The 14,594-nt window shown below is 42.6% G+C and overlaps 1 protein-coding gene across 1 annotated transcript in view; it reads left to right on the top strand.

Moving 5' to 3' along the window:
* tdgf1 (teratocarcinoma-derived growth factor 1) overlaps positions 1-8,638 on the top strand; it is a 74,878-nt gene extending 66,240 nt beyond the window's left edge. Inside the window, exons 3-7 of the mRNA XM_060909606.1 lie at positions 2,858-2,957; positions 3,076-3,231; positions 4,220-4,334; positions 4,432-4,541; positions 8,538-8,638. Coding sequence (XP_060765589.1) covers positions 2,858-2,957; positions 3,076-3,231; positions 4,220-4,334; positions 4,432-4,541; positions 8,538-8,638 — 582 coding nt within the window. The remainder of the gene's footprint in view (positions 1-2,857; positions 2,958-3,075; positions 3,232-4,219; positions 4,335-4,431; positions 4,542-8,537) is intronic.
* The last annotated feature ends 5,956 nt before the right edge of the window (positions 8,639-14,594 follow it).

The following is a 14,594-nucleotide window of genomic DNA, read 5'->3' as shown; positions in this document are numbered from 1 at the left end:
GCAAGAAGGTCCTGGGTTCGAGCCCCGGGGCCGGCGAGGGCCTTTCTGTGTGGAGTTTGCATGTTCTCCCCGTGTCCGCGTGGGTTTCCTCCGGGTGCTCCGGTTTCCCCCACAATCCAAAGACATGCAGGTTAGGTCAACTGGTGACTCTAAATTGACCGTAGGTGTGAATGTGAGTGTGAATGGTTGTCTGTGTCTATGTGTCAGCCCTGTGATGACCTGGCGACTTGTCCAGGGTGTACCCTGCCTTTCGCCCATAGTCAGTTGGGATAGGCTCCAGCTTGCCTGCCATTCACACCGACGGTCAATTTAGAGCCACCAATTAGCCTAACCTACATGTCTTTGGACTGTGGGGGAAACCGGAGCACCAATATGCAAACTCTACACAGAAAGGCCCTTGCCAGCTGCTGGGCTTGAACCCAGGACCTTCTTGCTGTGAGGCGATAGCACTAACCACTACACCACTGTGCCACCCTGTGATATTATTATCTCATCTCATTATCTGTAGCCGCTTTATCCTGTTCTACAGGGTCGCAGGCGAGCTGGAGCCTATCCCAGCTGACTACGGGTGAAAGGCGGGGTACACCCTGGACGAGTCGCCAGGTCATCACAGGGCTGACACATAGACACAGACAACCATTCACACTCACATTCACACCTACGGTCAATTTAGAGTCACCAGTTAACCTAACCTGCATGTCTTTAGGGGAAACCGGAGCACCCGGAGGAAACTCACGCGGACACCATGTAAACTCCGCACAGAAAGGCCCTCGCCGGCCACGGGGCTCGAACCCGGACCTTCTTGCTGTGAGGCGACAGCGCTAACCACTACACCACCGTGCCGCCCCTGCTATTATTATTTGATATGTACTGTAAATATCCCAGAAACTATAGAGTCTAGCAAATGTTATAGTCATGTTGTCTGTTGTTGCCCAGATGAGGATGGGTTCCCTTTTGAGTCTGGTTCCTCTCGAGGTTTCTTCCTCATGTCGTCTGAGGGAATTTTTTCCTTGCCACCGTCGCCACAGGCTTGCTCATTGGGGATAGATTAGGGATAAAATTAGCTCATGTTTTAAGTCATTCAAATTCTGTAAAGCTGCTTTGGGACAATGTTTATTGTTAAAAGCGCTCTACAAATAAACTTGCCTTGACAAATGAGACAGATTAGATTAGATTAGATTATCTCATCTCATTATCTCTAGCCGCTTTATCCTTCTACAGGGTCGCAGGCAAGCTGGAGCCTATCCCAGCTGACTACGGGCGAAAGGCGGGGTACACCCTGGACAAGTCGCCAGGTCATCACAGGGCTGACACATAGACACAGACAACCATTCACACTCACATTCACACCTACGGTCAATTTAGAGTCACCAGTTAACCTAACCTGCATGTCTTTGGACTGTGGGGGAAACCGGAGCACCCGGAGGAAACCCACGCGGACACGGGGAGAACATGCAAACTCCGCACAGAAAGGCCCTCGCCGGCCCCGGGGCTCGAACCCAGGACCTTCTTGCTGTGAGGTGACAGCGCTAACCACTACACCACCGTGCCGCCCCTAGATTAGATTAGATTAGATTAGATAAAACTTTATTGATCCCTTTGGGAGGGTTCCCTCAGGGAAATTAAAATTCCAGCAGCATCATTACAGAATAAATAGAAAATAGAGAAAAACTTCTAGATAAATTAAGTATTAACATATACAAATATAAAAAAATTAAATATAAAAAAAATCTAGCAGGAGAGGTATTGCACATTATATTGCACATTGTCCGGTATTGCTTTTTGCCAGGCTAGGCTACTGCTCCTTCCCGTCCTCTGTCCTCCTGTTACTCCTCCTCCCCCCCAGAGAGGAGTTGTACAGTCTGATGGCATGAGGGACAAAGGAGTTTTTAAGTCTGTTAGTCCTGCACTTGGGAAGGAGCGTTCTGTCACTGAACAGACTCCTCTGGTTGCTGATGACGGTGTGCAGAGGGTGACTGGCATCGTCCATGATGTTCAGTAGTTTGTCCATAGTCCTCTTCTCTGCCACCGTCACCAGAGAGAACAGGCTTAATGTTGAGCAATATAAGATTTATTCCTCAAAATCTGAATGAGAAATTTAAAGGTATGTAGATTTCATGAACGATTTCACAAATTTTCAATATTCCCGCCGCCTGAGACACGGACACACGGACAGCCTTCCTCTTTGAGCTTTTTGTGCCGTGTCCAAATCTGCGCTGCAGTTGGAGCATTTTTAGAGAATTCTCTCATAAATGCACGCTGCAGTCTTGTTTGACTGTGTTCGAGCGTACTCTAACTCACAAAACGCCTTTTCTTTTCCAGCGAATGACATTTTTACACCTAAAAAGATAAAAACATTAAACATAACATTTTGACCTGTTGACACATTTTGACACGCTTTTAAAATTTGAGGTCAATTGAATAGATTGGGGGGCAGCACGGTGGTGTAGTGGTTAGCGCTATCGCCTCACAGCAAGAATGTCCGGGTTCGAGCCCCGTGGCCGGCGAGGGCCTTTCTGTGCGGAGTTTGCATGTTCTCCCCGTGTCCGCGTGGGTTTCCTCCGGGTGCTCCGGTTTCCCCCACAGTCCAAAGACATGCAAGTTAGGTTAACTGGTGACTCTAAATTGACCGTAGGTGTGAATGTTTGTCTATGTGTCAGCCCTGTGATGACCTGGCGACTTGTCCAGGGTGTACCCCGCCTTTCACCCGTAGTCAGCTGGGATAGGCTCCAGCTTGCCTGCGACCCTGTAGAACAGGATAAAGCGGCTAGAGATAATGAGATGAGATGAACAGATTGGCAAAGTTATTAGATTGTAAAATGATATCAAATTTTTTGACATGCCCTGTATAGATTAGTACACAAACTCTGTGAATTTGGCTCTAACACCTTTCGTGGATCTCCACAGGGTCCTGCTGTGTGCAGCTTTGGCCTGCCAAACAGTCACACTGGGATCGGGTAATGTACTGTACCTTCCGGCCATTTCCGTCGGCATCTGTTGTTTTTATACAGCAGGTGGTTTGTTTTATCGGAACCGATTCCCATTCCTAAGACAGCCATGTTTTTCCTCATCCAGGTTGTGAAGGAGTAGGATGTGGGAATGCTAAGGTTTCAGGAAGGCGTGATCAACACGGCGACGTGCAGAATCAGTTTAATGAAATGAACGCGCCGTCTGCAGCTGGCCAGCACCGGGGCTCTGGAGCTGTGTTACCTTTTATTGGACTCACTGGAAGTAAGTGATAAGCCTTGTGTACTCGTGGTAATGTCATAAATAGCACAAGTCTTGTTCTGGATGTCCAACGTCCAAGCACAGTTTAGCGATTCCCTACTGGTTTATACTGTAACTAATGAGCTGGATCAAATGTATTTGAGCCAAGAAAGCTCCAAACTCTGCAGGACTCAAACTTTTTTTTTTGAAGTTAATCAATTTATTTTTTGTGCTCAAGGGCTAGATTCATTCAAACTTGTTTTGGGTTATGTTTTGTGCAGTTCTTAATAATATCATATTTGGTTTTATGTGGTTTTTTTTTTTTGGTTTTCTTTTTTTTTTGCCATATTGCACACCCTAATTAGGAGCTGAAATAAACACAAAATCTGATTGCTTTGCCGTCCCTAAGGATCTTACAACTAAGTGTGTCAGGGAATCTTAAAAAAAAAAAAATAAGTGCTTTAACATCTTCGAGCTGTGGAATGTTGAACAGATCCACACACGTTAATGCATCATTGCTAACAGATGTATGAGTAACGACTGTTTAGTTCTGTGCAAATCTAGAAGTCTCATCTCATTATCTCTAGCTGCTTTATCCTTCTACAGGGTCGCAGGCAAGCTGGAGCCTATCCCAGCTGACTACGGGCGAAAGGCGGGGTACACCCTGGACAAGTCGCCAGGTCATCACAGGGCTGACACATAGACACAGACAACCATTCACACTCACATTCACACCTACGCTCAATTTAGAGTCACCAGTTAACCTAACCTGCATGTCTTTGGACTGTGGGGGAAACCGGAGCACCCGGAGGAAACCCACGCGGACACGGGGAGAACATGCAAACTCCGCACAGAAAGGCCCTTGCCGGCCCCGGGGCTCGAACCCAGGACCTTCTTGCTGTGAGGCGACAGCGCTAACCACTACACCACCGTGCCGCCAAATCTAGAAGTGCAATAAAAAAACAACAATAATTCATTCATTTATACTTCTTTATATTTTATTTTCCTGAAGGTGCTACACAGAGTAGAAACTGCTGTAAGAACGGCGGGACCTGCATTCTGGGGAGTTTTTGCGCTTGTCCGAAGCATTTCACCGGGCGGAGCTGCGAGTATGACGAACGTGTCAGGTGACCGACTCGCCCGCTATGTACAGCTTAAATAAAACATTAGTACTACTGTCATGCAGAATTTAACAGTTGGGTTTGGATTGTTGTCCTTTCACAGGAACTGTGGGGTTATACCTCATGGAGAATGGGTTCAGAAAGGCTGCTCGTACTGCAGATGTGGATATGGAGTGTTGCACTGCTTCCCTCAGGTCTTTCATGGTGACTGTGGTAAGCACAACGATGATACGCTGATCACGCAGGATCAGGACACTTCGTCCAATAGTTGAGACGTTTCATCCAAAGCCTTTTTCATACACACTCTCAATGATTTTCTATTTCAGGTATTTGTTAGAAAAAGAAGGATTCTCAATAGAATTTGACGGAAGCGGAAAACATTTTTGTAAAGCAATCGCTGTAAGATTTAATACGATCCAGGCGGCTTCAAAAATGAATAACTCGGCCGACGGAGCTCACAGCGAAGCCAAATTTTACAGGCACCTCCCTCTAAGCCTCCCCCTACGAAAGAGCACGATCTCGGGTCGGTAGGACCGTGCCTCGGCCTGGTATTCGCGAACGAAGCCCCTTTAAGAGTGCTGCTCCACGCCTGAAGATTTAATATGATCCAGCCGGAAACATAGACATGCAAGCGAGCAACCTGCAATGACAAGGGAGTTAAACTCATCCCAGGGTCAGCAAGTGGCACAAGCCGACATGGTTACACCTCTTAATACACTCTTTAGTGTCGAAGCGCACGCACTATGGCACTCGTTTGCTTTACAAAAATGCGTTTTGCTTCAGTCGAATTCCATTGAGAATTCCTCCTTTTTTCGAACAAATACCTGAAATATAAAATAATTGATAGCGTGTATGAAAAAAGCTTTGGACGAAATGACGTGCATTTGATCACACTGGTGCTCTTTCATAGTGTACTGCCAGTATAGTACAGTAACATCCAAATAGAACGGCAGAGTGATAATAACATGAGAATATTTTGACTTGTAAGTACCAGATAGCATATGTATCAGAAAACAGAATCCAGGGACACATGTCGGCCCGGGGGCATTTTGAGTTATTGACAGATTCAGAAAGTACAGTTTCTAAGCTTTCCAATGATGCCTTCCATGTGGAGATCTGACAATATTTGAAGAATGTGTGGCCTTTTGAAAGTGTATACTTCTTAAAACAGAAAAGGGAGAAAATCGCCCTCAAAGTTTTCCATCTCAGCTACTCTGGGTGTAGGGCGGGCACATAATGGTGCTCATTTGCATGATATTAAGGAAAGCCCTACCCCCTACGAGCTAGCGCGATACTACTTTCATGTAAACAAAGATCACCACGTCAATTTTCCTTCCATGCAAAGTATGCCCAACACAATTATGAAGTACAAAAATAAGTCCTAAAGTATACTTTAACGTTTTGTGGTTGAAAAATTACTCACACCGTAAGAAAGAAAGATAGCACGATGATGACACAACTAACACAACGCTAGTTTCATGTAAAGCCTCGGTCACAACCGGCCGTACGTGCTCCTACGTGGTCTACATGCAAAAAACGCAAGAAACGCACGAGATCGCGCATGAAACGCACGAGAGCGCGCATGTGACGTGCTGATTTTCGAGCCGCAGACCGGCCGCAGAGGTTCTTTGTCATGTCAAACAAACACTACAGGCGCTTACGTTTTTTCAGGTTGCAAGACAAACTTACGGCCAACGCGCGTCTTTCTCCATGAACAAAAAAAAAAAAAACGCAGCGATTTGGGAAACGCCAAAAATCGCACGGCCAAAAAATCGTACGTCCGGTTGTGACCTAGGCTTAACCAAACCACAACACTCTCCGTTACATGCAAAAATAACCACACAGCCTTAGATTAATAAACTCACCCCATCAGAAAGAGAAACGGCGCCTTGCACACACCAATGCCTCCGATGGAGTGTAATCCTAGAACGGTCCGTGTATCATCCGATCATTCAAGTATTCCATTCAATCTGGAAAACGAGGTTGCGTTTTTTTTGCTAGAAATGGTGATCTCCGATGTAAATACCGTGTGTCTGTTTGCGTCGCGGTGTTTCAGCTCCTCTGCGCTCTGTTTAGCTTGCTCATTCCATAGTGAAATCACACGCCTGTATGCAGCTTAAGTAGCCATGCGCTCAGCTCGTATCATACAGCTGATTCGCGAAAAAAAAAAAAGACTTAAATCATCATGTGAATGGCCCATATGGTAATTTACCCACACCCCCCAGCAGGCTACAGTCCTGACAAAAACGAGACAATTTGCAACAAAAAATGTATGCTTTTCCAACAAAACAATCTATTATCTGAAATACTGATTGCATTCTTCAAGATCTCAACTTGCACATGATGGAAAAAAAACAAAAATCACAAATTTAGAAAAAAATGCTTCTTTTGCGATTATCTCGGATTCGTTTCGGCCGACATGTGTCCCTGGATTCGGTGAGGGGTCACATATAATGTATGCAAACAGTCTGTCAAAAAAAACCCACTACTGCTACAAAATCACCACGTTAAAACGTACGCCAGTATAACAGGCTGGTGTTTGGGCTGCATCTTAAAGTGCATATCACGGATAAATTCAGGAGCAAGATCAATGTAATTCTCCTATTTTATATTAAACTTTGGTCAAATATCTGTAACATTCTGCATTCTCTGCAATTTTTTTACCTTGCGCAATACCAGAAAAATTCAGTTGAAATCAAGCCATTTGAGGCGAATTGGTCCGCCTCTGAAAAAACTTGGCGTTTGGATTTCCTGGCAAACATTGATTTTCATGACATCGCATGCGGGACGCCTCCCTCTGAATCCTACGTCAGCGCTGGTTTGTTTTTGAGAAAACGACCTGGTGGTTTTCTGCAAATTTCTTCAACGTTATCGCGTAATTATTAAAATGGTTAACAGATGTATCATAGGAGGGTGTAGCAACACCAATCTTGATTAGATTAGTACTCATCGTTTTCCAAAAGACCGGACAATGAGAGAGAAATGGGAGCGCTCGGTCTACACAGGCTGTGCACTGAAACCGTGCAAAGCTCTCTCAGCCTGCTGGCGCTTCCGCAGGTAACGTCACGAATCTGGCTCCAGACTCCCTTGGGATTTTTCCAGGCGCGTTTTGTTATTTTATTTTTTTCTGCTGTAGACAGATGGCCTTGTGCAAAATTACCCTTCTGGATGAGTGTGTAAAGGGACATACCTTTCATATTAAAAAAAAAAAATGAAATTGGTCCAGAATATGCACTTTAAACACCGTACTGTTGTACAAGAGAGTACGCTGAAATAGTAGACAATTTGCTTCAGTCTAAAACAACACACAAGGCCTACTGTTTAATACGATATGAAATCGTATTGTAACTTTTTGACGAACAAAGTCTTGTTCTGGATGTCCAACGTCCAAGCATAGTATGCCAGTATTGTATGACAGTTTGTCTACATCATACTAGATAGTATGCAAACAATTAAAATAAGTCTAAATCAGAATACTACTAATAATAAGATTTAAGACTAAAGAGTATGGCAAAATAGTATAGTATAGTATAGATTTTGGCTACATCTGCTGTACTAAGCAGTATGGCGAAATTAACGATAGTATTTTAGCCAACGTATCTTAGTACTTTATTAAACACGATCCACAATTTACCCAAGTCTAAAACAATGCACTCTTGTAACCTATTGATTTATCATTCATTACTGCATTAATAATAGAGTGCGACAGTTTTGGCTCCATGGAAAACCTCGTACGTGCCAAACACTGAGATGAGAAATGGTTTGTATATAATGGGATGTATATTCGACTTCCTTTCTCAGTCCCGCTGGATTTGTGCTGTAGCGATGCATATTTTGAGCTTCACTACCTTACTGGTTTGCTCCAAGCTCTCCATGCCAGACGTTTATCTCGCTCATTAATATCCTGATAAGCAAGAGAGTCCTCCTCGGAGCCGAGCCGCTCTTTATCAGCGATTGTCTGGAACAGGAATAGGCTGCGAAAAAAAGGTCTTCACACCTCATTCACTGGCCAAATAGAGTTGCGAATCCCCACTGGCTGGCACTTAATTCCAGAGAACCCTTACAGGATTAGTCAGCAGGGGCTTGTTTTTCAGGTCTAAGCATGTGTTAATGGTCCCATTTCCCCTCAACATGCATCTCAAATGCTTGGTGTGTGGGTGTGGGTGTGCACATGCACTGATTGTGTGTCCCTTTCATTCTGGCTTGCAGACGATTCTCAGGAAGTACGCTGGTTTCGTTCGAACGCCCAGCGAACACTACTGACCTCCAGTTTCCTGTGTCTGGTGCTGCTTCTTTCATTTCTGCTTTGAAGTTGACTCCAGAACTTGTTTGAATATTCCCCTTAGTCTTTTGGGCTCAGAAGTTTCCAGGAGAGGAGAGAAGGATGAGGAACAGACCATAAGAGAAGAAAGATGTTTTATGAATATATATTTGTGTGTGTGTGTGTGTGTAGCTCTCTGTCACTCTCTCATTTTTGTTGTTGTAGTTGTTCTATGCGGCATTTAATTGCAGCACTATTTTTTTTTCCTTCTTCTTCTTCTTCCAGTGGAAGCTAAGCCTCTAGCTGTGTTCAATACAACTGTTTTTACTGTGATAGACCCATGTATAAAGGATTTATATAGGAAATTTATTGTGCTTGTCAGTGTGAATTTTGCCCATCGAGCTGTATGTTTATGAGGAGTTGTGGTTTCTCTCGCTCGCTCGCTCTCTCTCTCGCTCTCTTTTCTCCCCATGATCTGATTTTAATATTCATGTATCCTGCCATACAGCAAATACATCCTCTCTTGATATAGGGTCAGAATTGTTTGTTTGGCACCACTCTTGATTGGGAGAGAGTGCGCTAAGATAACCTCAGTTTGTTGACCTTTCCATTATTTTTCCCCCCCTTATCTTACACAAACAATTGCTCAGGCCAATCAGTAACACTGGCCACTTTGGCCTGTCAAGCTGACCCAATAGATCATGGAAGGGATGTACTGTATGTGTCTGTTACCGAAGCAATGAAATCGTCTCACGGAATTAATTTTCTCATCGTTAACTCCGACGAAGGATTATTTACCGGTTTTAATTTAGCTGAAAACCAGAACATCATTGTAATCAGTCCTGGTTGTGAATTCAGATCGGGCAAATAAAAATATGCAATGTGCAATAAAAAAAATATACGAATATAATTTTTTAAAGCATTTATAATGTATTATATGGTTATAGTCATGCTTCTGTTTAGTTTAAAATTATAACAATGATTCAAGGTCTTGTATGTTGTTATTCGGATAAACAAAACAATCCAGAACAACATGATATATGAATATATGAACGGAATAATCGATTGTTTCTCAGTATATCATTATATTCCACGGTGCTGTTGTGGTCTTGATTCTGATTGGTCTGAATGTGTTTTATGCATTTTCTTTAACAGCAGCTCTGACAGTAATGTTTGCCATAATTCAAATCACAAGTTTGTATTAATGTACTCCTTGTAATATTGCAATCGTTTCTATAGTAACAGCTTACCCAGGGACTTGGATCTTGTGTAGCGGATGTGCTACATAACCTAAGCCTAATAATAAACAGGTTTCAGCAAATGTTTTATTAAAGAAAGCAAAGCATACTGTATGATTTACGACGTCTCCAGTTTCAGTGAGTTGTAATTTTTTTTTTTTTTTTTTTGCGACAGGATTCTTTCTCAGTAACTTGAAAAGCTGTGTGTGTTGTTGTCATCATCGTTGTTGATGTTTTTTTTCATGAGGGTTGTGATTGAATGAATGACTGACTGTTTACATCACCTGTAATGTAACTGATAACCGGAAATAACCTGTTTTGCAGACCAGTTAAAGTAACAATAAACTGCTAAAAATTATTGTCATTGTTCAATTAATTTAAAAAAAATACATACTTGTTGGTAAATTGTTGTGATGTAATGCCACGTCATGCCACATCACACCACCCCACCCTAGTCGATGATGATTAGCTCATTCAGCCAACAGGTGATGTGTCGTCTGTCGTCCGTCCGGTGTCGTCCACATTTCATAAAAATCACTTCTTCTCTCAATTCTTCACCCATTTTTATTCTTTTTGGCAGGAAAGTAGGTCTGCCTGCAGTGCATGTGGCTTCTAGTCAAATTTGTATAATTGCAATTAATAGTGAAGATATGGAGTAATTAAGCTTTAACGAGCAGTTTCCACACAAATTGCTTCTTCTCCCTCAATTCTTCACCGATTTTGATTCTTTCTGGCATGAAGGTAAAAATTACAACCCCGATTCCAAAAAAGTTGGGACAAAGTCCAAATTGTAAATAAAAACGGAATGCAATAATTTACAAATCTCAAAAACTGATATTGTATTCACAATAGAACATAAACAACATATCAAATGTCGAAAGTGAGAAATTTTGAAATTTCATGCCAAATATTGGCTCATTTGAAATTTCATGACAGCAACACATCTCAAAAAAGTTGGGACAGGGGCAATAAGAGGCTGGAAAAGTTAAAGGTACAAAAAAGGAACAGCTGGAGGACCAAACTGCAACTCATTAGGTCAATTGGCAATAGGTCATTAACATGACTGGGTATAAAAAGAGCATCTTGGAGTGGCAGCAGCTCTCAGAAGTAAAGATGGGAAGAGGATCACCAATCCCCCTAATTCTGCGCCAACAAATAGTGGAGCATTATCAGAAAGGAGTTCGACAGTGTAAAATTGCAAAGAGTTTGAACATATCATCATCTACAGTGCATAATATCATCAAAAGATTCAGAGAATCTGGAAGAATCTCTGTGCGTAAGGGTCAAGGCCGGAAAACCATACTGGGTGCCCGTGATCTTCGGGCCCTTAGACGGCACTGCATCACATACAGGCATGCTTCTGTATTGGAAATCACAAAATGGGCTCAGGAATATTTCCAGAGAACATTATCTGGGAACACAATTCACCATGCCATCCGCCGTTGCCAGCTAAAACTCTATAGTTCAAAGAAGAAGCCGTATCTAAACATGATCCAGAAGCGCAGACGTCTTCTCTGGGCCAAGGCTCATTTAAAATGGAAGGCCTTGCATTTTCCAACATGACAATGCCAAACCACATACTGCATCAATTACAGCATCATGGCTGCATAGAAGAAGGGTCCGGGTACTGAACTGGCCAGCCTGCAGTCCAGATCTTTCACCCATAGAAAACATTTGGCGCATCATAAAACGGAAGATACGACAAAAAAGACCTAAGGCAGTTGAGCAACTAGAATCCTACATTAGACAAGAATGGGTTAACATTCCTATCCCTAAACTTGAGCAACTTGTCTCCTCAGTCCCCAGACGTTTACAGACTGTTGTAAAGAGAAAAGGGGATGTCTCACAGTGGGAAACATGGCCTTGTCCCAACTTTTTTGAGATGTGTTGTTGTCATGAAATTTAAATTCACCTAATTTTTCTCTTTAAATGATGCATTTTCTCAGTTTAAACATTTGATATATCATCTATGTTCTATTCTGAATAAAATATGGAATTTTGAAACTTCCACATCATTGCATTCCGTTTTTATTTACAATTTGTACTTTGTCCCAACTTTTTTGGAATCGGGGTTGTACTATCATTCTTTAATTAATTAAAAAAAACATACTTGTTGGCAAATTGTTGTGATGTAAGAGGAATAAACCTGGGGTGCATATAGCTTCTACTGAAATCTGGGCCGGCGTGAGCTACACCGTCGTTGACGGTCTCGTTTTCCTCTAACAGCACACCCATGCCCATATTGCCTTATATTTCTTTTCTTTTATTTCTCTTATTATTCCTTGTATACTGTTACAACATGACTTTTCTCCACCATCAGCAGCAATACATTATTCCATTAATATCTGATTAGCCGAGGGACAGCTTTGCATTTTTCTCTCTGAGTAGTAAAGTTAGAATATTACATTACGAATCAGGAGGAGAAATAGGACCCTATGAATTAAATGAATTGAATTGACAAACAACGTGGACAGCTTTATTTTATTTTATTTTAAATTAACTAAAGGCGGTGGCACGAATGCTTGTACAGCATTTGAATTTACAGTTAAGGAGGAAGGAGATAGCCAAAGGCTAATGCAGATGGCCGGGTCAGGATTTTTTTTTTCTTCCTGCTCTGTATAAAGCTCCAATACATGCAGCTTGAATGGAGTGTTATTTTTCAACACTGTCCTTACATGTATGCTTATAATGTCCGGTGACGAGGTTATTTGTGCAATATTAAATGTTAGCCTTAAAAGGAAATGAAATCTATAAAGCATTAAATGCTACAATTTGATATTAATATACACTCACTGGCCACTTTATTAGGAAAATGCACACACCTGCTGTTTATTTTATGCAGTTCTCTAATCATCCAATCTATTGACAGCAGCACGATGCATAAAATCATGCAGATACAAATCAGGGGCGTAGCTAGGATTTTTCAAAGCGGGGGTCACACACTGACTGGCAGCCTGAGTACATGATGTAACAAAAAATAATTACCATTGCTAGTTTTAGGCAGCTTAGAAACCGGCTCTTCCATTATTGCTGTTTCTTCTACGTTTTCTTGATGATGTGTTCTAGAAACGTCACACTAAAACTTAGCTTCAATGCCACAAAATGCAATTTTGATGGAAAAAAATATATAATGAATTGCTTACCTGTCTTCACGTCGAAAGAAGGAGGAAAGTTTCGCTTGTTTTGACATGGCGAATTATTAACATGAGGAAATACTTGTAATTCGCAACTAAAAAGACTGCAGCGACACTGGCAGCTTGACCATGCTTTCTAGTGCGATCGTGTTGCGCTTGCACAGAACTGTGTCAGTCCTGCGTGCCTTGGGCTGCGCGCGCGCCTAACGAGCTCCGGAACACGCGCCATTAACAAAGAACACCTGTCTTTAATCAGTGAACTACATTTGGGCTATTTAAGGGCTGCGCCCATGCAAGGACAATGCAAAGTATTACACCACGTCTAGTGTGCCTTACTGAGCCTTGTTTCCTGTCCCTGTTGACCTCCTGGTTTTTCAACTCCTGTTTCTCGTCCGTTGATCTTGTATAGTTTTGCCTCTGATATTCTGTCCGCGCCTCGATTGACCTCCTGCCTGTTTCTTCGATTACGACTTTGCCTGCTGTTTCGGACTGTTTGCCTGTTGTGTGCATTTAACGCACTGTGTATTATTTAACATATCAGCACTTACATCCGCCTGTCCCGCACACACTCTGACAAACTGGGTTTTTGTGCCCAAACCACAGGAAGTCCATACAAGGTTATAGAAACCCTAATGAGGCTGAGGTGACAATCTAGTTTAAAAAAAAAATAGTTAGAAAAATTACAATGGGCGCTTTTCTAATATTCTTATGCGGCTACTGAAAAAAATATATGGTCCGACAAGGGGGGGGGGGGGGGGGGTCTTGGGCAACCCAGGACCCCTCCCTAGCTACGCCCCTGCAAATCAAGAGCTTCAGTTACAGTGGGGCAAAAAAGTATTTAGTCAGTCACCAATTGTGCAAGTTCTCCCACTTAAAAAGATGAGAGAGGCCTGTAATTTTCATCATAGGTACACTTCAACTATGAGAGACAAAATGAGAAAAAAAAAATCCAGAAAATCACATTGTCTGATTTTTAAAGAGTTTATTTGCAAATTATGGTGGAAAATAAGTATTTGGTCAATAACAAAAGTTCATCTCAATACTTTGTTATATACCCTTTGTTGGCAATGACAGAGGTCAAACGTTTTCTGTAAGTCTTCACAAGGTTTTCACACACTGTTGCTGGTATTTTGGCCCATTCCTCCATGCAGATCTCCTCTAGAGCAGTGATGTTTTGGGGCTGTCGCTGGGCAACACGGACTTTCAACTCCCTCCAAAGATTTTCTATGGGGTTGAGATCTGGAGACTGGCTAGGCCACTCCAGGACCTTGAAATGCTTCTTACGAAGCCACTCCTTCGTTGCCCGGGCGGTGTGTTTGGGATCATTGTCATGCTGAAAGACCCAGCCACGTTTCATCTTCAATGCCCTTGCTGATGGAAGGAGGTTTTCACTCAAAATCTCACGATACATGGCCCCATTCATTCTTTCCTTTACACGGATCAGTCGTCCTGGTCCCTTTGCAGAAAAACAGCCCCAAAGCATGATGTTTCCACCCCCATGCTTCACAGTAGGTATGGTGTTCTTTGGATGCAACTCAGCATTCTTTCTCCTCCAAACACGTCAAGTTGAGTTTTTACCAAAAAGTTCTATTTTGGTTTCATCTGACCATATGACATTCTCCCAATCCTCTTC

This window comes from Neoarius graeffei, chromosome 25 (genome assembly GCF_027579695.1).
Source record: "Neoarius graeffei isolate fNeoGra1 chromosome 25, fNeoGra1.pri, whole genome shotgun sequence".
In the NCBI taxonomy this organism is placed as follows: Eukaryota; Metazoa; Chordata; class Actinopteri; order Siluriformes; family Ariidae; genus Neoarius; species Neoarius graeffei.
This window is presented reverse-complemented; position numbering and strand designations above follow the sequence as displayed.